Below are 24,019 nucleotides of genomic sequence, written 5' to 3' on the forward strand. Positions count from 1 at the left end.
GTGTGTGTGTGTGTGTGTGTGTGTGTGTGCGTGTGTGTGTGTGTGTGTGTGCGTGTGTGTGTGTGTGTGTGTGTGTGTGTGTGTGTGTGTGTGTGTGTGTGTGTATGTCGGTGTGTGTATGCGTGCATTGATGTATGTATATGTTTGTGCTTATGTATGTGAACTCAGATTCATTCCTCCTCTGTTTGAGGTTTAAGAAGCCTGTTTTCAGACGTTACGCTTTTCACAGGCACACAGACCATTCTTTTGTATGTTCTAGCTTCTTTTGTATGTTCTAGCTTGTCTATCTTGTCACGTCTGTTCTTTCAGCCATATTTAACATCCCTGAATCAAAAGCCTTAGAAAACAATTATACCAGCCCAGTTTTGTTTTGTTGGGATCTTTTCCTCCAGGCAGCAACAGAGAAAAAAGGCCTTCATTGTTCCATTGTTCACATTGTGTCATTCTTTGCCTCCGAACAGCGATTGTTTGCTGCGTAGTTAGGAACACAATGGTGTTCACATAAAAAGCAGCCACTTAGCTCACACACCAAATTAGTACAGACGAGGAGTCAGGCTTTCCTAAATTCGCTTATTCACATTTTCCTCTCCTTATTCCCTCATAAAACCGAGGTTGCTGCTGAGGTGGACAGAAACTATGACAGCTCAAAGTGAAAGTAGCATCGTTCTCCAGCGCGTCGTGATCGTGTCTCAAATGATAACGTCATGATACTAATCAGAATCATTCTGATCCTTATGATTGGCGTCAAACACCTCCGCCCTCATCGTTTTCATTGTCCTCTCCTTCATCGTTACATATGTCATTGTTAACATAACCTTCCTCCTCCTCCCCCTGCTCCTCCACATCATCGTCATCATCATCCTCTGAGTAAGAGTATTGGTAGGGTAAGTTTGGGTAGGGTAGGTTTATGTTTAGTCATGTCAGAAAAGTATTAGGTTTATAGTTAGGGATTAGGGTCCTGTGCATTGTTGACACTTCAACGGGGGTTAGAATTATTTTGGTAAACGTACCACAGTACCAGCCAACCCAACATCCCCTAAACCATCTCTCTCTGTGGCCCATGCTACTTTGATAATAACATGGGTAGCATGTTGCTCTGCCGTAGCTTTAAATCAGAAAGGTGGCCATGAGGTGCTCCTGTAGGTGACGTGTGACTGGAAAGTATTGTGTCACCTGCGCACCCCCCACAAAATATTGACGTACAGGAGAAGTCGATTTTTCCCAGGCACCGTTAAAGAAAAGGGTTTTGCATCAGTGCCTTTGCACTTCCCGTTAGTAAAACATGTCTCTACACCCTCCTACTGCTGTGACCAAGAATGAAGTACTCTCTAGAGCCAGAAGAAAATCAATTCCTCACTTTGGCAAATTTCCTCCAACCATATTTTTCTGTTTGGCTATTTGCTTTTAATGCTGGCATAGACTTATTGGTTCAGGAAGGCCGTAACGTGGAACTGCATAAACGCAACCTCTGACAAGCACTCAAAATTCTATTGAACTTTCATTCATTTCTCCGTGTCAGCCGTAACTTTTGGAGGCATTGTCAACGAAGAGGTACCGGTATGAATTCCTACATTGCTCAGGAAATGGCAGCCGGAGATATATTTGAAGATTTCTGCACACAGATCCATCTCTGTCTGTGGGAAAAACAATATTTATCATTGAGATCTGAATGACCTGTTAGAGGACAATACTCAAGTCAATACGGAACCAGCAGCATAGCAGGCAGAACCGCCCCACAGGGAAATCTGAGGCAGTGGCACTCCATCCAACACCTCCATCCCTCCCACCTGCAGCCTGTACCCCCCCCCCCCCCCCCCCCCCCTAACTGCAACAACACATCAGCTAATTCACCTGATTGGAACAGGAAGTGACATTAAGGGTCTCAAGTGTTCCATATTTCTGCCTATACTAAATTAATATTTAGTAAACATATGCCTTAGCGGATACAGTTATCCAAAGGCACTTACAGTACACTGAAATATACATTTGCACATACAGTAAATTCGAAATGTCTTGTGTAAGCACGTGATCCCTGCGGGAATTTAACCCACAGCCTTCACGTTGCTTTCCCCACGTTATAACCAACTGAGGACCACAGCACGCTACTAGTATATGAGCCCGTGACTCATTTTCTCTGGTTTTCTAATGCTATAGTGTTGGCTGATTGAATGGCGTACGATTAGTAACTGAGCCAAACCGCGTCCTTCGCTCACGCTCCGAGTGTGACATTAATATGCGGAACGATCAGAATCGTCCCTCTAATCTATAAGCTATAGATTTAAAATACTCCCTAACTGTGGTGCGTCTGCAGGGGAGGAGCCCATTGTGCTCACAGAACCTCTTTTTTTTAATAACATAAAAATCCCCTTGTGAGCAATCAGGCTCCCCAGTATTTGCCCGAAATGGGTTTCACACGGTTGAGACCCCCCCCCCTCGATTTCCATGAGAATCACCGTGGTGATTAATCACTGGCGTTCCTCCATTCACAGACGTCATTCAGCGCTTTTTAAAGCCATCACCCCTCATGATGTTTATGGGAGGAGAAAGACATGGGGCCTCCACGGTCCCCCCCCCCCCCCAACCCTTTCCGCCCCTCCCTCAGGGATCTACACACAGTCAAGGACTGAACTGTCCCGGACCATCCAGAATCCATCCGCCCTTCCCTCGCCGCCAGCTGCCTCATGTCCACACTGCACTACAGAATTTCTCAGAAAACCTCCCCCCCGCTTCTCAAGACGCCGACCGGAGCCCTCCATTCCATGTTTGGGACGAGGCTGCTGCAGCTTTTGATGTCACGAAGAAGAAGAAAAAAAGCTGTTTATTTTAGAAATGTTTACCTCGCAGAAATGTTTGGTGAAACTCTTTTTAGATACATTTTTTCAAAAAGGGCCAGCGAGACAGGTCTTTTAAATGGTGCACAGTGACATTTGCCTTTAAGTTAGCCATTTAAATGTGTTGTTACACATCTATGGTGTCAGCTGTGTTATCCCCACTGAACAATGGAAAGCAAAAAGAAAGAGAAGAAGCGGGGGAAAGGTGAAGAGTCCGACATTCTGCAGGTCCATCCTGATAACAGCACAAGCGTCAACTGTGTGACTGAGGATGGTGGGAGGGGGTAGCATTAGCAGCTTTAGCTTAAAGACCCTGGGGAAGTCAACGACGTGTTAATAAACACTTATGGAGGAGCTTGGGGGTGGGGGTCGCGAGGGGCTTGTGTGAGGGGTGAGAAAGGGTGAGGAGGGGGGGTCAGGCTCACGCTAGTCAACCCGCTGTTTCCTCCTGGGTAGGAGAAAGGAGTTAATGACACCCTAGAGCTTCACGCCCTTCCGCTCCTCCCTCTCCTTTATGGGCCTGTGAGCGACACCACACAGCCCTGCTGAGGTGAGGAGGCGACGGAGACAGCGCTCCCATCCTACCAGCCTGCAAGTGGGAGACTCAAACAAAAAAAGGGAGAGGAGAGGGGGGAGCCGGGCCACAGATAGCTGTGATTATTATGACTAAATATAATATAAGCCGCCAGCGAGGGGGAGAGAGAACGATCCACCCTCCCGCCCCCGCACGGCCCCTATTGAAACCTCAACACTAGGGCGCTGGATGAGGACAGGTTTACAGACAGTGCCTTTTCAATGCCAGTGAGAGGAGGGTTGAGAGGGGTGGGGGTGGGGAGTTAATGAAGGGCTTGGTGAAGAGAGTGTTCAGCGGGGCCAGGATGAGGGGAGGTGAGGCTGCCACACTGTCCATCTCATCCCAGGGAAGAGGTGGGGATTCCAGGAAAGATTCCCGGGGACGGGGGGGACGGAGGGGGGGGGGGGGGGGGGCAGTGCAAGTCAAGGTCAAATAGGGACAAAGGGTCGACAGTCCGGTGCTCATGCGGCCACAGCTCTCCACAGGTCTGGACCGAGGCCAAGAACTCTGGGACAGTCCAACTATGACTCCCAGGCCCATAAATCCCTCATCTCCCATTCCAAAAATGCATTAATGGCTACACAAAGAGAACAAGAGAGGAGAGAGGGGGAGGCAGTGTGGCAGTGTGATGCTTCAGCGTATGCGGATGCCGGGCTGGTGGGGGATTATACTGGTATTTCCATTGTAGTGTGAAATTATAAAGCTTTACCTGCTTTAATTTTCCAAATACAAATTAAATCCTCAGTAAGTTGACTGTAAATCAATAGTTTCATTTAGGGGCCAGCATGATTTAACAAAAATGAAAAGTAGCTGGTCTGGTCAATGGAAGTGGGTCATAAATCACAGAGCTTTGGGAGGCAAAAAGCCGATTTGACTTGTATATGGAGTGGCCCCTGGCCAGGGGGAGAGCAAGGTGGAAATGAACTCCTGGTTTAGTAGAGCTCCTATTGACCAGAATCTGTTCTACCTCGTCCCCTCTGTATCACACACATACACACACACACACACACACACACACACACACACACACACACACACACACACACACACACACACACACACACACACACACACACACACACACACACACACACACACACACACACATGCAGACTGCGTCACAACATCACACACCAACATCTTATTGAAAACCAAGAGATTTTCCAATGGAAAACATTTATTCCAAAAAAGTAATTCACCCCAAAACAATGCAAACTTTCAAAGAACGGAAGGGAAAACTTGACTAGATTCTCAAAACAACAGATAAAAACAAGCTGCCTGGTCTGGTTTGTGTTTGCACATCAGATCGACACACCGACATCAAACATCTAATGTCACGGCTCTTCAGAGACGCCGACGAAAGGGATAGAGATGCAAGCCTCACATTGTCATCAAACAATCAATCAAACAGTCATCCGCTTCTCCAAACACCTAGGAGCTGAGCAGCTGAGCTGCAACCAGACAGCGAGCCAGACTACAACAAACGTCCCCCCTAATGTAACGCTAAGGAGTTAGCACTCCATGCTAACACCATTGTCGCACAAACTATGACTCTGTTTAAGTGGAAGTAGTGGTTTGAGCTCAGGGCCCGTAATTCACAGAGCGTCTCAAAGTTAGTAGTGAGTGCTGATCTAGGATCAGGTTACCCCTATCCATATAAGCCTAATCGATATGATCTAAAATGCTAAACTGATCCTATATCAGCAATACTCTGAGAATCTTTGTGAATATGGGCCGGGGAGCGGAAGAACAATTATTGGAGTAAAGGATTTATGGCCCGGAGACAGGGGCATGTGTCCCAAACACAGGTGAGTATGACTGTTGTCATATCTCCGAGACTTAAACACTATATCACATGCCAACCTGATCACGTCCTTCCCCAGGATCCATCCGGTTGCTCTTTTTCGGCTATTCACCATTTAAAGGCAATACAACTGTGCTACAATGCGGTTCTTCCGCCATCTGGATAAAATCCTGGCCTCAGTCATGTAAGTGGTGTATAAGTCACAGACTATCAGCATGATGGAATATACTGTAGGACGACACATCTCAAAGCAGAGCATTATGGAAGGCAACGGTGGATATTATCGCTGATTGTTAATGAATGGTTGTGAATGCCACAGTAAATCCATTACGAAGCTGTTATGTCCTACTTAAATTCTTCTCCAAAGTGTTGCTCATATATCTTTGCATTGGTTCATTATGGCCTTGGACAGGTAAAGCTTTCTGAGTTCTGCCCAGGTTGACCCCCACATGCTGCCTTTGTGTTTCCACTTAAAAATAATGGACATCCCCTGTCCTACACCCATCAATCAGCCACTTAAAATTCTCCAGGAAATAGTTTTAGGGGTTACGAATTACAGTTATAAGGGCTTTCTGACTCGGAATAGATTAGCGATGCATTAACAATGTTTCATTAACCTTGCGTTAAGTGACATCCTCCCGTGATTAATGGACATTATTAACAAAAGGGAGATTGTGTTTCCTAAAATGAACCTTTCTGTAAAATGTCTGCTGCATTGTTAACAGATTTGTTTATTAATCATTCGTAAAAGCTAGGACCTGTTTCTTCAACAGATAGTTAGAAGTACGAAGAACTCCCCCCTCTTGGCGCTTTGACGGACGGACAGACAGACAGACAGACAGACAGACTTTGCCCTGAGAGAGAGATAGAGAGTATCTGGGAGAGGATGTGTATGCTGAGGGAAGACTGAAACCTGTTACATTGATTTTCAGCAGTATTGCGCGTGTGCGTGCGTCCGTGCTTACTTGCGTGCGTGTGTGTCAGTCTGGAAAGGAGAGCTGTGTATTTGAGTAGAGTAAATTAAGGCAGGGACCTGAGCTACGGAGGTGTACTGGGGACAGAATAGCTGTAGTCAGGCTGTGGGAAAGGAGCAGTCCACCCACCTCAAACCCAATGCTTAGATACACCGTGACAGCATTCAAAAACACAAGAAAAGAGAGGCTTCATTTGCGAACGTTTATAAAGGATAGTACTGTTTAATTATAGCCAACATCGGTTAATAATAAAAATGAAATTGTGAAATTAGATTGAATTGTAGGAATATAATAAAAATGAGATGTTTGCATTGGTTCTATTTCTAACTGATGTGCTAAGAAGACAGCACCACTGTTGTAAATCTTTACGGTGGACGAACCGACACAGCAAAAGGAGCGCACACTCCACACATTATATTTCTGTCAGTGATAATGTAGCGATTCCCAGAGAGAGAAAGAGATAGAGAAAAAGAGAGAGAAAGAGACATCATGGGGTCACTCTTCTCTTCTCGATTTCACACTGGAGATTCTCTGTCAATCACCTTCAGTCCGCCAGGCCCTTCAGAGGATGGCTGTTCTGCGTGTAAGAGGGGTGAGGGGTGAGGGGTGAGGAAAGGCAGGGAGGAGTGAGGATAGAGGCCAGAAGGTGTTGGTATCCAGGTCTCCTGTCCTCCTGTCTCGGATATCTGCAGGGCCACGTGGGACCTCACCTTGCTGAGTGCTGTTGGAAAGACTGACAAACCAGGTTGCCATCACATTTGGTGTGTGTGTGTGTGTGTGTGTGTGTGTGTTGTGTGTGTGTGTTTGTGCATGTATGTGTGTCATACTCTCTACTCCTCTGGACCAACATACTGCACTCGCTCTCCATCTGAGTGTTGAACAAATCAAAATATATTTGAGATTATTCAAAGTAGCCACCTTTGCCTTGATGACAGCTTTGAACACTCTTGGCATTCTCTCAACCAGCTTCATGAGGTAGACACCTGGAATGCATTTCAATTAACAGGTGTGCCTTAATGCGTTTGAGCCAGGTTGTGGTGGTACACAGAATATAGCCCTATTTGGTTAAAGACCAACTCCATATTATGGCAAGAACAGCTCAAATAAGCAAAGAGAAACAACATTCCATAATTACTTTAAGACATGAAGGTCAGTCAATGCGTAACATTTCAAGAACTATGAATTTTTCTTCAAGTATTCATGAGGATTCATGAGGATTCATGAGGACCACCACAGGAAAGTAAGACCCAGAGTTAACTCTGCTGCAGAGGATGAGTTCATTAGTTACCAGCCTCAGATTGCAGCTTCATGCTTCACAGAGTTCAAGTAACAGACACATCTCAACATCAACTGTTCAGAGGAGACTGCGTGAATCAGGCCTTTATGGTCAAATTTCTGCAAAGAAACCACTACTAAAGGACGCCAATAAAAAGAAGAGACTTGCTTGGGCCAAGAAACACGAGCAATGGACATTAGACGTGTGGAAATCTGTCCTTTGGTCGGATGAGTCCAAATTAGAGATTTTTGGCTCCAACCATGGTGTCTTTGTGAGACGCGGTGTAGGTGAACGGATGATCTCTGCATGTGTGGTTCCCACCGTGAAGCATGGAGGAGGAGGTGTGATGGTGTGGGGGTGCTTTGCTGGTGACAGTGATTTATTTCGAATTCAAGGCACACGTAACCAGCATGGCTGCCACAGCATTCTGCAGCGATCCGCCATCCCATCTGGTTTGTGCTTAGTGGGACTATAATTTGTTATTCAACAGGACAATGACCCAAAACACACCTTTGACCAAGAAGGAAAGTGATGGAGTGCTGCATCAGATGACCTGGCCTCCACAATCACCCGATCTCAACCCAATTGAGATGGTTTGGGATGAGTTGGACCGCAGAGTGAAGGAAAAGCAGCCAACAAGTGCTCAGCGTATGTGGGAACATTCCAGGTGAAGCTGGTTGAGAAAATGCCAAGAGTGTGCAAAGCTGTCATCAAGGCTACTTTAATTTGTTTAACACTTTTTTGGTTACTTCATGATTCCATATGTGGTATTTCATAGCTTTGATGTCTTCACTAATATTCTACAATGTAGAAAATAGTCAAAATAATCCAAACTTTTGACTTGTACTGTACATGCACATACGAACACTGGCACACACACACACACGCACACGCACACACACGCACACACACGCACACACACACAATCACTCCATTATCCATGTAGCTTGTGGAGAGCTCTCAGCTCCCTGTCTGTCTGTCTCTGTACTGCTTGTGGGTACACACTGGGTTCTCTGAGCAGATGACTGACACTGTCAGAATGCCTGGCAGTCAAACAAGCCTGGCCCTGACGCTTTCTGGCAACACGATGTGACACAGCGAGCAGTATCTGGTTTCTCCTGCACAGAGTACATTTCATATGGCTCATAGGGGCTTAGAACGGCCAGGGGGAGGGTGTGTGTGCGTCTCTGTGTTTGTGTGTGTTTATATGTGTGCGTCTCTGTGTGTGTGTGTTTATATGTGTGCGTCTCTGTGTGTGTGTGTTTATATGTGTGCGTTTATGTGTGTGTTTGTGCGTGTGCGCATGCATGCGTGTGTGAGTTTGTTTGCACACTTGTGTGTTCCAGTGCATGTGAGTGTGTGGAGGGGGGAGGTAATGGATCAGATATCAGAAGAGGATCTGGGAGAGGATGTGTATGCTGAGGGAAGACTGAAACCTGTCACATTGATTTTCAGCAGTCTCGTGTTTGTGTGTGTGTGTGAGTAGAGTAAATTAAGGCAGGGACCTGAGCTACGGAGGTGTACTGGGGACAGAATAGCTGTAGTCAGGCTGTGGGAAACGATCATTGCACTCACCACAAACCCATTGCTTAGATACACTGTGACAGCATTCAAAAACGCAAAATAAGAGAGGCTTCATTTGCGAACGTTTATAAAGGATAGTACTGTATAAATATAGCCGACAATGGTTAATTATAAAAAGGAAGGTTCATTCAAATTATGAAATTAGATTGAATTGTAGGAATATAATAAAAATACATTTTTTTTTGTTGTTGCCTTGGTTCTATTTCTAACTGATGTGCTAAGAAGACTGTTGTAAACAGTCACTGTTGTAAATCTTCACAGTGGACGAACCGACACAGCAAAAGGAGCGCACATTCCACACATTATATTTCTGCCAGTGATAATGTAGTGATTCCCAAATCCCAAGTCCGCATGCAATTAACCCAACTTAATGGGGACATTCCGATCATCCCTATCTGCAAATACAATTGGCTGTCTAAAAAGGAAAAATTACAAACTGCAATCAACAGAAGCTGTGCTTAGATAAAACTAATTGGACAATGGAAGAAAAAGCCATTTAAAAGGAGAATGTGCTTTTTGATACATTTTATAATAATAAAACTATGTTATTTATCAGGTGATACAAAGAGTACATCAGAATTACAAGATACTGGCACTGTAAAATATTACCTTCGATTAAAGAATGACATTTTCCTCTCTTTGGGGTGGATTAGAATAACTAAATTAGAGACACTGACAATTCACTTATATGAAAGACGAATAAGATAAGACGTGTGCACTCAAAACTACAACTCCTCTCTAGATGAAATGGACTAGTATATATATCACTATTTAACTAGGCAAGTCAGTTAAGAAGAAATTTAAATTTACAATGATGTCCTTGGGAACAGTGTGTTAACTGCTTTGTTCAAAGGCAGAAAAACATATTTTTACATTGTCAGGTGAGGGTTTCGATCTAGCAACCTTTCAGTTACTGGCCCAACGCTCTAACCACTGTGCCGGTGTCTAGATAGAAAATACCCTCAATGCCATGGTAGAATGACCTCCAGTCCTTCACTGTGTAAGCAGCCAAGCTTGTTAAACAACAGGGGCAAGGATATTACATGTACACATTACATCTGTTCACATCAAGTGCTTCTCTTGCTCTTCCTCTATGAAACCTAACCAGCGGTGTGTTCAAAAAGGTGAAACATTCAGAACGTTGCAGATAGAAATGTAACGAATAGAACTAACATGATCCCCCTATTCCACATGGCAGACAATCGGCTTTGTTCTACGCAGTACATTTCCATCCAAAAGTTCTGTCAGAATGTTGCAGATAGAAATGGAATGACCAGAGCGGACATGATTCCCGTATTCTACATGGCAGACAATCGGGTTGGTTCTACATGACGCATTTCTACCTGAGCGTGCTGTAGTGTTGCACCATTCCAAACATGTAACTACAGAGCGGTAACAGCAACAGTAGCACATGCCTCAGTCCTACCAGTAGTATACTGTAGGCTACAGGCTACTCTCTTACCACAGTGTGCCATCTTTTGGTTATCTGGAGAACTGCACCATGTTGAGCTCATCTCTCTTCTACCTGGAAAATGAATGGAGCTAAAAATGACTGAACACCAGTGAAATGGGTGTCATCATCTTGGGATGCATGTTGGACTGATGGGAATGGTAAATTGAAAGAAATAGAAGCATCTTCTGCAACTTGTAGCTTGAATGGTAGTGCTGTGTCAACAGTGTGAGTTGTGATGCAGCCTGATCACTAGAAATAGACTTTGATTTCAGACGTTTCAAAATACAGCTCTCACAAAAACAAAGGAAAATGATTGCCCAGCACTGGGGGAGAACTCGTGATGCTCAGAGCATGCTGGTTAGACCACTGCTCCAACACATTTTACAGTGCTCTAGCAAGCCGTTAGAATACTTGATGATACTTGATGGTAATAGCGCATAGTTTTTTTATTATAGCGTTTGAAGCCTTCCCCAAACCAGAGCTCTAACCTTAACCACTCAGAATCAATTCCTAAACGGTTAACCTTTGAGTTGTTTCTGTTTTAACCCTGTAACCACGTGGAATGAATGCGTTAAAATAAAATACGTTCTTTCACAATACGTTGAATTACAATCAGAGATAAATCTATGTGTGTGCATATGTGTCTGTTAGCACATTTGTGTGTGTGTGTGTGTGTGTGTGTGTGTGTGTGTGTGTGTGTGTGTGTGTGTGTGTGTGTGTGTGTGTGTGTGTGTATGTTTGAGTATTAGTGTGTGTGTGTATGTGTGTATGAGAGAGAGGGAGAGAGAGAGAGAGGGAGAGAGAGGGAGAGGGAGAGAGAGAGGGAGAGAGAGGGAGCGAGAAAGAGAGAGAGAGAGAGAGAGAGAGAGAGAAGAGGGAGAGGGAGGGAGGGAGGGAGGGAGATTCACCTTTGTCGGGTCACTCCTCCCTTCCTCTTTCTTGGCTCATTAAAAACAGGCCCATTAGCAACACTCCTTCAGTGCCTAGCTTTAGATATGCTTGTGTATGTCATCGCCACATCTCTGCCGTTTTGGAGGCCTCTCGGCAGCCTAGGAATACATTAAAAACCAAAGAGCCCCTTCTCCCTGACTGACTCCTGCTGGGAGTACTTAGCATTTCTGGGGTGAAACTTTCCAGCAAGGTTGTCAAACGTTATACAAATTACAATAGACCTAAATTGCTCTTGTTTATTTATATATTTATTTACCTCCGTGGATTGTTTATCTTAGCCCTGACAAAGCCTACTCCCCTGGCGCAAAGCAGCACACTGTGGGCAATGTCATAGGAACAGGGCAGGGGAGGGAAGGGGGGGGGCGGGGGGTGAGAGAGGAGGGAGAGTGAGAGAAAGAGAGAAATAAAAAAAGAGAGGGGGAGAGAATGATACATCTGTTTAGTTTCAAACATCTGTAGGACCACAATTCACAATAGACCTGTCTTATAGTTGATGATATGACATTTAACATTTATTGTAGCCTTTAATAAGACTCTGTAAATAATGATTTTATAGTGTCTCTATTGCCAGGCAATCATTGGTGGGAGTGTATTTGATCTTTCACTAATCACTAACCCAGGGACAGTTCTATTCCTAGTCTCTACACAGCAGGCAACATGGATGTAAATTGGATTTCAGGTTATGAAGACATCTTGTAACCAGATTATAACCAATCGGTCTCTGTTATGCAGCACAAAGTCATCAGGAGTAAATCCTCCGATATTCCAGACCCATTTCAACTTAAACATTTAAACATCATCAAATCGACAAGGCTATACAGTACATGCTTAGTTTAGTACACTGAAAACAAATGTGAAAATACCAAAAACAATTTAGTCCAATGAATGTTGGCTGTCCATGGTACTGATTTCTCTGTGTGTGTGTGCGTGTGTGCATACTTATGAAAATTGTTAAAAAATGGGGACTACATCTAGGCTACATCTAGGCTACATATTGCACTTCAGATGTCTTAGGCCAGTGGCACAACATATGAATTTGTGGTTAGATCAGAATCGCAGTCGTCATCATTGTCAAAACCACAAATCCAAATGCACATCTCCATCCATGGCTTAGGCAAGGGCTAATTTAGCAAGCTAGATACTGCAGGACATCGACACAAGCAGACCGGAAACAGACAGGTTTATCTGACAATGATGAAGTTTTGCTTAGGATGTGATTTGATTGGTGTGAAGCCAAATCTAAACTGGCCTCCGTTGGGGGGCATTTTGCTGCACCAGGACAACCCACATTTGAGCTCAGCTCAATGCTGATTGGCTAATTATTTACACTTTTTTTTTATCAAGCGAGGCCAAACGCTTGCTGGCGTCAATCAAATACTATTTTGTTCCACATAGAATCTGTCACATGGGCTACACATACTGAGACAGAGAGGCGCCGCTTCCTTCGCTCAGATGATTTCTCCAGTGAGATTCAGCCACTTGCAAATGTACGGGAAATTATGAAAACACAGAGAGGAGAATTAATATTTTTTTTATCATTTGAATTTTTTTATTCAACAAGTACTTGGGTAAGCCTGGCTTCCCTTGGCCACCATGAATACACATATTTATAAGGCCATATTGGGTAAAATGCCACTTTATCTCTGTTCTTTTTTTAAGCAGGTCTGTAAATAAATATCAATTACGGGTCCCATTCTCATTTGCTTTTGACAGTACCAAGAATTAGAACGGGTCATGTTGGAAATAGTTTGAATTATTCAGCTCTGTGGTCCTGGAATTCTCTCCTGAACATTTGAAAAGGTGAGGATCTCGTCACGTTGGTGGAGTTTTAAACACTTGGTCGATGCAACTATCATAGAAGAGTGTACTTGTCAGCTGCTTTTTAGTTACGACATTTGCGTTTCATGTAATCGTTGTACTGTATGCGTGTCTATAGTTCTGTTCAATGTTGTGTTCGTCTGTGTAAGTTGTTCTTGCCTGAGACTTTGTTCCCTCTACTGCTGTTGGACCAGATCGCTCTTGAAAAATAGTTTTTATCCAATGAGAAGAACCTGTATAAATAAAGATTACATTGTTAAAAAATGCCACTGATTTTACAACTCACTAAAGACAGATTTTTCCTGTTGCTAAAAAGATGGTAACAAAACCTTCTTAATACAACTAGTATACAACTTCACCATAAAGTCATAAAATACACCAAATTGAGGTTTAGCAACCAGTTGTGCCTATTTGGTATTGGTATTATACTGAACAAAAAATATAAACGCAACATTGCAACAATTTCAACGATTTGACTGAGTTACAGTTCAGATAAGGAAATCAGTCCATTGAAATAAATTCATCAGGCCCTAATCTATGGATTTCCCATGGCTTGGAATACAAATGTGAATCTGTTGGTCACAGATACCTTAAAACAAAGGTAGGGGTGTGGATGTGAAAACCAGTCCGTATCTGGTGTGACCACCGTTTGCCTTATGCAGCGCGACACATCTCCTTCACATATAGTTGATCAGGCTGTTGATTGTGACCTGTGGAATGTTGTCCCACTCCTCTTCAATGGCTGTGCGAAGTTGCTGGATATTGTCGGGAACTGGAACGCGCTGTCGTACACATCGATCCAGAGCATCCCAAACATGCTCAATGGGTGACATGTCTGGTGAGCGTGCAGGCCATGGAAGAACTGGGACATTTTCAGCTTCCAGGAATTGTGTACAGATCCTTGCGACATGGGGCTGTGCATTAGCATGCTGAAACGTGAGGTGATGGCGGCGGATGAATGGCACGACAATGGGCCTCACAGTATCTCTGCATTGAAATTGCTATCGATAAAATGTAATTGTGTTCAGTGTCCGTAGCTTATGCCTGCCCATACCATAACCCCAACGCCACAATGGGACACTCTGTTCACAGTGTTGACATCAGCAAACTACTCACCCACACGACACCATACATGTGGTCTGTGGATGTGATGCCGGTTGGACGTATTGCCAAATTCTCTAAAACGACGTTGGAGGTGGCTTATGGTAGAGAAATTAACATTCAATTCTCTGACAACAGCTCTGATTGACATTCCTGCAGTCAGCATGCTAATTGCACACTCCCTAAAAACTTGAGACATCTGTGGCATTGTGTTGTTTGAAAAAACTGCACATTTTAGAGTGGCCTTTTATTGTCCCCAGCACAAGGTGCACCTGTGTAATGATCAGGCTGTTTAATCAGCTTCTTCATATGCCACACCTGTCAGGTGGTTGGATTATCTTGGCAAAGGAGAAATGTTCACTAACAGGGATGTAAACAAATTTGCGCACAACATTTGAGAGAAAAACAATTGTTGTGCTTATGGAACATTTCTTGGATCTTTTATTTTAGCTCAAGAAACATGGGATGATCACTTTAAATTGTGCGTTTATATTTTTGTTCAGTTTAGTTAGTTTTGAGAGGAGACAGTTGGTTCCAGTAAGTCAAGAAGAAACAGGGGGTTGTCCAATCCGGATCTCCTCTGTTTCTCCCTTGGTTTCCTCCATTAGATCTCTTCTGTTGGTGTAATGAGGGATGCTGGGTAGTGTCAGTGATTGTCTCATTGGGACGTGCAGACAGAGAGTGGTTGGTTGGGAAATCGTGAGTCTCTCCCCTGCTCCCCACCACCATGCAGTCATCCATTAAAGCTGAACCTGGACTCAAATACTTAACCCGTCAGAGGTGCCAATAACGAGGGGCCCATGGAAAATTACAGGGGAATTTAAGTCTGCTGGCTAATGGCATTGGCACGGACAGTTTGCCAATATACATTTAGCACTGTAGCGGCTCGGCCAGCCCGGGTGCCTGAGGAGAGTGACACGTCTCTCTTGAGCCTGTCCAGGCGGGAGATTGGGCTGTCCATCAGCGCCAGTTCCCCTGCCATTACCCATGAGCACCCACCACCACCTCTCCCACGTCCCCCTCCCTCCCCTGTATCACCCCTCCACCTCTCCTGAGAGCACCCCCCCCAGGGGAGAGTGACCAGTTAGAGCGATTAGATGTAACAAGAGGAGATGTGCTCAGCTGCTGTCCTCGCTGTCTCCTGCTCTGACACTCAGTCACCGGGCAATGCTGATGTGTTCATCTGCACGTTTGGTTTACGCACAAAGAACACATGGTACTGCCAAGACACAGGAAGGGATTGGCTGCTCAGTGCTCAATGTCCATGTTTCTCTTCTTTCTGTGCAGTCCTAAGAATGAGTAGGAACACACGGCAGCATTCCTCCGCTGATATTATATCCATTGTGTGATTTGGCTTTGAGAGGAAGACTATAGGCATGCCGCAGGGTTGGAGTTTGAAGACGAAGGGTATCGGACAGCATTTGTTTAAAGAGGGGGAGCGGAGAGCTAAAATTAGAGATGTGCACAGAAGAGACAAGAGAAAGCGAGACCCCGCTCTTAATCTCTGGCGACGCTGATGCCAATTGGTGAAGAGTTTGCGACCTACAGAATAGATTCGAAACTTAAAAGGGGTTTTACTACAATCCACAATCTCTCGCTTTAAGTCTTTCACTTCTCCTTCCTTGTTGCTACTCCTCAAAAGAAGCAGGGTGGCTGTTGGGGGGAGAGAGAAAGTTAAAGCGACTGAAGGATTTCAGCCAAAAGTGTTCCATTAAATTTAAGCTGTAGGAAGAAGCAGCCACAAGCATTAGCTGGTTAAGTATCAGTAGAAAAGGGGGAAATGAATGTGGGGGGGAAGACATATGAAATGTCATTAATGTTCATTCTAATCACTTTTTGGCTATTAAGCGCAAATTAGTGAAGGCGATGTTAAATGTCATGGTCTGTCCAGGGAATCATGCAGAGGGTGTGGGGGGGGGGACAGAATAGGTTCTAATTTGCATACTGAAGATCCAACCGAATTCTTGTCAGGATTGATATAAAACGAACCAGAGCGCTAAACCGATGATGTTGACACGTGGTGTTAAAAAACACATACGTTCTTTGGCGGCTGATTGCTCATTGTTCGCTGGCTCAAGGTTATTTTCTTGAGCTTGTCATCACGAGAATGTCATTCCCTTGAATAATTCCACTCAGGCTTCTCTTCCTTTTTTTTTTGGCTTTAAGGTTCCAGGGGTATTTAAGACCAATCACGTCAGTGTAAAAAATAATTCATCCCGCCTAAGAAAAAATTACATGACTGGAATGAATGTATTTCCTGATTCTGTCTCAGAATTTAGTACCCTGCAGTGTTTTAGGACAGGGCTGTATATAGTTGCTTATATATGGCTTTGGTTTGGGGTAAAACTATTAAACAGACTGATATATCTTTAAGAAATAATCACTATTCACAATTCCGTATTTGTGAGTTTTATGAACAAAGTCTGAAACATCCATCCATGAAAAATAAAACAACAAACATGACATTTTATTTGACAGATCACCAAAGCGAAGTCCACACAGTCAAATCAAATCAAATCAAATGTATTTATATAGCCCTTCGTACATCAGCTGATATCTCAAAGTGCTGTACAGAAACCCAGCCTAAAACCCCAAACAGCAAGCAATGCAGGTGTAGAAGCACGGTGGCTAGGAAAAACTCCCTAGAAAGGCCAAAACCTAGGAAGAAACCTAGAGAGAAACCAGGCTATGTGGGGTGGCCAGTCCTCTTCTGGCTGTGCCGGGTGGAGATTATAACAGAACATGGTCAAGATGTTCAAATGTTCATAAATGACCAGCATGGTCGAATAATAATAAGGCAGAACAGTTGAAACTGGAGCAGCAGCACAGTCAGGTGGACTGGGGACAGCAAGGAGTCATCATGTCAGGTATTCCTGGGGCATGGTCCTAGGGCTCAGGTCCTCCGAGAGAGAGAAAGAAAGAGAGAATTAGAGAGAGCATATGTGGGATGGCCAGTCCTCTTCTGGCTGTGCCGGGTGGAGATTATAACAGAACATGGCCAAGATGTTCAAATGTTCATAAATGACCAGCATGGTCGAATAATAATAAGGCAGAACAGTTGAAAGAAACTGGAGCAGCAGCACGGCCAGGTGGACTGGTGACAGCAAGGAGTCATCATGTCAGGTAGTCCTGGGGCATGGTCCTAGGGCTCAGGTCCTCCGAGAGAGAGAAAGAGAGAATTAGAGAACGCACACTTAGATTCACAGGACACCGAATAGGACAGAAGAAGTACTCCAGATATAACAAACTGACCCTAGCCCCCCGACACATAAACTACTGCAGCATAAATACTGGAGGCTGAGACAGGAGGGGTCAGGAGACACTGTGGCCCCATCCGAGGACACCCCCGGACAGGGCCAAACAGGAAGGATATAACCCCACCCACTTTGCCAAAGCACAGCCCCCACACCACTAGAGGGATATCTTCAACCACCAACTTACCATCCTGAGACAAGGTTGAGTATAGCCCACAAAGACCTCCGCCACGGCACAACCCAAGGGGGGGGGGGGGGGGGGGGAGCCAACCCAGACAGGATGACCACATCAGTGACTCAACCCCCTCAGGTGACGCACCCCCTCCAGGGACGGAATGAGAGAGCCCCAGTAAGCCAGTGACTCAGCCCCCGTAATAGGGTTAGAGGCAGAGAATCCCAGTGGAAAGAGGGGAACCGGCCAGGCAGAGACAGCAAGGGCGGTTCGTTGCTCCAGAGCCTTTCCGTTCACCCTCCCACTCCTGGGCCAGACTACACTCAATCATATGACCCACTGAAGAGATGAGTCTTCAGTAGAGACTTAAAGGTTGAGACCGAGTTTGCGTCTCTGACATGGGTAGGCAGACAGTTCCATAAAAATTCAAATCAAATCAAATCAAATCAAATCAAATTTTATTTGTCACATACACATGGTTAGCAGATGTTAATGCGAGTGTAGCGAAATGCTTGTGCTTCTAGTTCCGACAATGCAGTAATAACAAGTAATCTAACTAACAATTCCAAAACTACTGTCTTGTACACAGTGTAAGGGGATAAAGAATATGTACATAAGGATATATGAATGAGTGATGGTACAGAGCAGCATAGGCAAGATACAGTAGATGGTATCGGGTACAGTATGTACAAATGAGATGAGTATGTAAACAAAGTGGCATAGTATAGTATAAAGTGGCTAGTGATACATGTATTACATAAGGATACCGTCGATGATATAGAGTACAGTATATACGTATGCGTATGAGATGAATAATGTAGGGTAAGTAACATTTATATAAGGAAGCATTGTTTAAAGTGGCTAGTGATATATTTACATCATTTCCCATCAATTCCCATTATTAAAGTGGCTGGAGTTGAGTCAGTGTCAGTGTGTTGGCAGCAGCCACTCAGTGTTAGTGGTGGCTGTTTAACAGTCTGATGGCCTTGAGATAGAAGCTGTTTTTTCAGGTAAATTGAGCTCTATAGGAGAAAGCCCTGCCTCCAGCTGTTTGCTTAGAAATTCTAGGGACAATTAGGAGGCCTGCGTCTTGTGACCGTAGCGTACGTGTAGGTATGTACGGCAGGACCAAATCAGAGAGATAGGTAGGAGCAAGCCCATGTAATGCTTTGTAGGTTAGCAGTAAAACCTTGAAATCAGCCCTTGCTTTGACAGGAAGCCAGTGTAGAGAGGCTAGCACTGGAGTAATATGATCAAATTTTTTGGTTCTAGTCAGGATTCTAGCAGCCGTATTTAGCACTAACTGAAGTTTATTTAGTGCTTTATCCGGGTAGCCGGAAAGTAGAGCATTGCAGTAGTCTAACCTAGAAGTGACAAAAGCATGGATTAATTTTTCTGCATCATTTTTGGACAGAAAGTTTCTGATTTTTGCAATGTTACGTAGATGGAAAAAAGCTGTCCTTGAAATGGTCTTGATATGTTCTTCAAAAGAGAGATCAGGGTCCAGAGTAACGCCGAGGTCCTTCACAGTTTTATTTGAGACGACTGTACAACCATTAAGATTAATTGTCAGATTCAACAGAAGATCTCTTTGTTTCTTGGGACCTAGAACAAGCATCTCTGTTTTGTCCGAGTTTAAAAGTAGAAAGTTTGCAGCCATCCACTTCCTTATGTCTGAAACACATTCTTCTAGCAAGGGCAATTTTGGGGCTTCACCATGTTTCATTGAAATGTACAGCTGTGTGTCATCCGCATAGCAGTGAAAGTTAACATTATGTTTTCGAATAACATCCCCAAGAGGTAAAATATATAGTGAAAACAATAGTGGTCCTAAAACGGAACCTTGAGGAACACCGAAATTTACAGTTGATTTGTCAGAGGACAAACCATTCACAGAGACAAACTGATATCTTTCTGACAGATAAGATCTAAACCAGGCCAGAACTTGTCCATGTAGACCAATTTGGGCTTCCAATCTCTCCAAAAGAATGTGGTGATCGATGGTATCAAAAGCAGCACTAAGGTCTAGGAGCACGAGGACAGATGCAGAGCCTCGGTCCGATGCCATTAAAATGTCATTTACCACCTTCACAAGTGCCGTCTCAGTGCTATGATGGGGTCTAAAACCAGACTGAAGCATTTCGTATACATTGTTTGTCTTCAGGAAGGCAGTGAGTTGTTGCGCAACAGCCTTTTCTAAAATTTTTGAGAGGAATGGAAGATTCGATATAGGCCGATAGTTTTTTATATTTTATGGGTCAAGGTTTGGCTTTTTCAAGAGAGGCTTTATTACTGCCACGTTTAGTGAGTTTGGTACACATCCGGTAGATAGAGAGCCGTTTATTATGTTCAACATAGGAGGGCCAAGCACAGGAAGCAGCTCTTTCAGTAGTTTAGTTGGAATAGGGTCCAGTATGCAGCTTGAAGGTTTAGAGGCCATGATTATTTTAATCATTGTGTCAAGAGATATAGTACTAAAACACTTGAGCGTCTCTCTTGATCCTAGGTCCTGGCAGAGTTGTGCAGACTCAGGACAACTGAGCTTTGAAGGAATACGCAGATTTAAGGAGGAGTCCGAAATTTGCTTTCTAATAATCATAATCTTTTCCTCAAAGAAGTTCATGAATTTATCACTGCTAAAGTGAAAGTCATCCTCTCTTGGGGAATGCTGCTTTTTAGTTAGCTTTGCGACAGTATCAAAAAGGAATTTCGGATTGTTCTTATTTTCCTCAATTAAGTTAGAAAAATAGGATGATCGAGCAGCAGTAAGGGCTCTTCGGTACTGCACGGTACTGTCTTTCCAAGCTAGTCGGAAGACTTCCAGTTTGGTGTGGCGCCATTTCCGTTCCAATTTTCTGGAAGCTTGCTTCAGAGCTCGGGTATTTTCTGTGTACCAGGGAGCTAGTTTCTTATGAGAAATGTTTTTTGTTTTTAGGGGTGCAACTGCATCTAGGGTATTGCGCGAGGTTAAATTGAGTTCCTCAGTTAGGTGGTTAACTGATTTTTGTCCTCTGGCGTCCTTGGGTAGACAGAGGGAATCTGGAAGGACATCAAGGAATCTTTGTGCTGTCTGTGAATTTATAGTACGACTTTTGATGATCCTTGGTTGGGGTCTGAGCAGATTATTTGTTGCAATTGCAAACGTAATAAAATGGTGGTCCGATAGTCCAGGATTATGAGGAAAAACATTAAGATCCACAACATTTATTCCATGGGACAAAACTAGGTCCAGCGTATGACTGTGACAGTGAGTGGGTCCAGAGACATGTTGGACAAAACCCACTGAGTCGATGATGGCTCCGAAAGCCTTTTGGAGTGGGTCTGTGGACTTTTCCATGTGAATATTAAAGTCACCAAAGATTAGAATATTATCCGCTATGACTACAAGGTCCGATAGGAATTCAGGGAACTCAGTGAGGAACGCTGTATATGGCCCAGGAGGCCTGTAAACAGTAGCTATAAAAAGTGATTGAGTAGGCTGCATAGATTTCATGACTAGAAGCTCAAAAGACGAAAACGTCATTTTTTTTTTTGTAAATTGAAATTTGCTATCGTAAATGTTAGCAACACCTCCGCCTTTGCGGGATGCACGGGGGATATGGTCACTAGTGTAGCCAGGAGGTGAGGCCTCATTTAACACAGTAAATTCATCAGGCTTAAGCCATGTTTCAGTCAGGCCAATCACATCAAGATTATGATCAGTGATTAGTTCATTGACTATAATTGTCTTTGAAGTAAGGGATCTAACATTAAGTAGCCCTATTTAGAGATGTGAGGTATCCTGATCTCTTTCAATAATGACAGGAATGGAGGTGGTCTTTATCCTAGTGAGATTGCTAAGGCGAACATCGCCATGTTTAGTTTTGCCCAACCTAGGTCGAGGCACAGACACGGTCTCAATGGTGATAGCTGAGCTGACTACACTGACTGTGCTAGTGGCAGACTCCACTATGCTGGCAGGCTGGCTAACAGCCTGCTGCCTGGCCTGCACCCTATTTCATTGTGGAGCTAGAGGAGTTAGAGCCCTGTCTATGTTGGTAGATAAAATGAGAGCACCCCTCCAGCTAGGATGGAGTCCGTCACTCCTCAGCAGGTCAGGCTTGGTCCTGTTTGTGGGTGAGTCCCAGAAAGAGGGCCAATTATCTACAAATTCTATCTTTTGGGAGGGGCAGAAAACAGTTTTCAACCAGCGATTGAGTTGTGAGACTCTGCTGTAGAGCTCATCACTCCCCCTAACTGGGAGGGGGCCAGAGACAATTACTCGATGCCGACACATCTTTCTAGCTGATTTACACGCAGAAGCTATGTTGCGCTTGGTGATCTCTGACTGTTTCATCCTAACATCGTTGGTGCCGACGTGGATAACAATATCTCTATACTCGCCAGTTTTAGCTTTAGCCAGCACCATCTTCAGATTAGCCTTAACGTCGGTAGCCCTGCCCCCCGGTAAACAGTGTATGATCGCTGGATGATTCGTTTTAAGTCTAATACTGCGGGTAATGGAGTCGCCAATGACTAGAGTTTTCAATTTGTCAGAGCTAATGGTGGGAAACTTCGGCGTCTCAGACCCCGTAACGGGAGGAGTAGAGACCAGAGAAGACTCGGCCTCTGACTCCGACCCCGCTGCTTAATGGGGAAAACCGGTTGAAAGTTTCTGTCGGCTGAATGAGCGACACCGGTTGAGCGTTCCTACAGCATTTCCTTCCAGAAACCGTGAGAAAGTTGTCCGGCTGCGGGGACTGTGCCAGGGGATTTATACTACTATCTGTACTTACTGGTGGCACAGACGCTGTTTCATCCTTTCCTACACTGAAATTACTCTTGCCTAGCGATTGCGTCTGAAGCTGGGCTTGTAGCACAGCTATCCTCGCCGTAAAGCGAGTACAGCGACTGCAATTAGAAGGCATCATGTTAATGTTATTACTTAGCTTCGGCTGTTGGAGGTCCTGACGAACCGTGTCCAGATAAAGCGTCCGGAGTGAAAAAGTTGAGGAGGAAAAAACAAAAATATAAACGGTAATTAAAAAGTAAAAACCGTAAATTTGTCAGGTAGCAAAACAGGTTGGCAACAAAACGCACAGCAAATCCTATGCATAGTGCACAGAGGGCTCTGCATCGCTCTCTCTCTCTCTCTCCCCCCCTCTCTCTCTTCCCCCCTCTCTCTCTCTTCCCCCCTCTCTCTCTCTTCTCTCTCTCTCTCTCTCCCTCCCTCTCTCTCTCTCTCTCTCTCCCCCTGTCTCTCTCCCTCCCTCTCTCTCTCTCTCTCTCTCCCCCTGTCTCCCCCCCCCCTCTCTCTCTCTCTCTCCCCCCTTTCTCTCTCCTCTCTCTCTCCCCCTCTCTCTCTGGCTCTCTCTCCCCCCCTCTCTCTCTCCTCTCCATCTCTCTCTCTCTCCATTTCTCTCTCTCTTCTCTCTCTCTCTCTCTCTCCATTTCTCTCTCTCTCTCTCTCTCTGTCTCTCTCTTCCTCTCTCTTTTCTCTTTCTGCTTGTGGTACATATATATCCCCTTTCTATTCGTTACTGTCAACGTCGGTGGAGTTGCAGGAGGCGCAGGGAGGCACAGGGGGCAGAGGTCACCGTGTGAAGGTCCTCCTCAGGCAGGAGGGGTGCCTGTGGAAGCTGTCACTCTGACCCCCTCTCCCTCCCGACCTCCCCCCCTCAACGCGCCTTCACTCTCCTATTACCACAGGCTCCAGGTCATAACCTTTTCTGTGGCATTTGGCGATTCCGGAACCCTTTGATTAGTGCAATATTTACATATTTCTCGGTGGAGAGGGCATTCTCGTGTCGCCGACACTTGAAGTGTTGTAAATTGTGTTTGGCCTTTTGCCTGGATTCCCGAGCAGAGCTCTACTGTTCTGTGTATGTGAGTGTGTGTTTTAAGTTTATTTAGACCCCCCACCCACTCACACACCCTCACATGGTACAAGTGTCATTTGGTCTGGGTTGGTGTTCGATGTGGCCCTTGTCCTCCTGAAGATGGTAGTTTAGTGACCATTAGAGCAGAATGCTGCCCTCTGGTGGCAGGCTCAGATCAAGCCCCCGGACACAGCCACAACAGAGACAAGAGACACATAGGAGAGCTAGTCTGAAGAGACGGTGCAGACATGTTTACATAGTAGAACAACAGCAAAGAGCACTGAAGATATGGCTGTGAGTGTGAGCTGTGAGGTATACTGTACATACAGCAATACTCCCACTAAGGTCCGAGCTGTGTATTGTAAAGGG

General features: G+C 44.7%; 1 protein-coding gene across 1 annotated transcript in view; it reads right to left on the reverse strand.

The window, feature by feature from the left end:
* Positions 1-13,431: 13,431 nt before the first annotated feature.
* LOC139394473 (zinc finger protein 516-like) overlaps positions 13,432-24,019 on the reverse strand; it is a 67,963-nt gene continuing 57,375 nt past the window's right edge. Inside the window, exon 6 of the mRNA XM_071142563.1 lies at positions 13,432-13,498. Coding sequence (XP_070998664.1) covers positions 13,481-13,498 — 18 coding nt within the window. The 3' untranslated portion in view covers positions 13,432-13,480. The remainder of the gene's footprint in view (positions 13,499-24,019) is intronic.

Source organism: Oncorhynchus clarkii, chromosome 3, assembly GCF_045791955.1.
Source record: "Oncorhynchus clarkii lewisi isolate Uvic-CL-2024 chromosome 3, UVic_Ocla_1.0, whole genome shotgun sequence".
Lineage (NCBI taxonomy): Eukaryota > Metazoa > Chordata > Actinopteri > Salmoniformes > Salmonidae > Oncorhynchus > Oncorhynchus clarkii.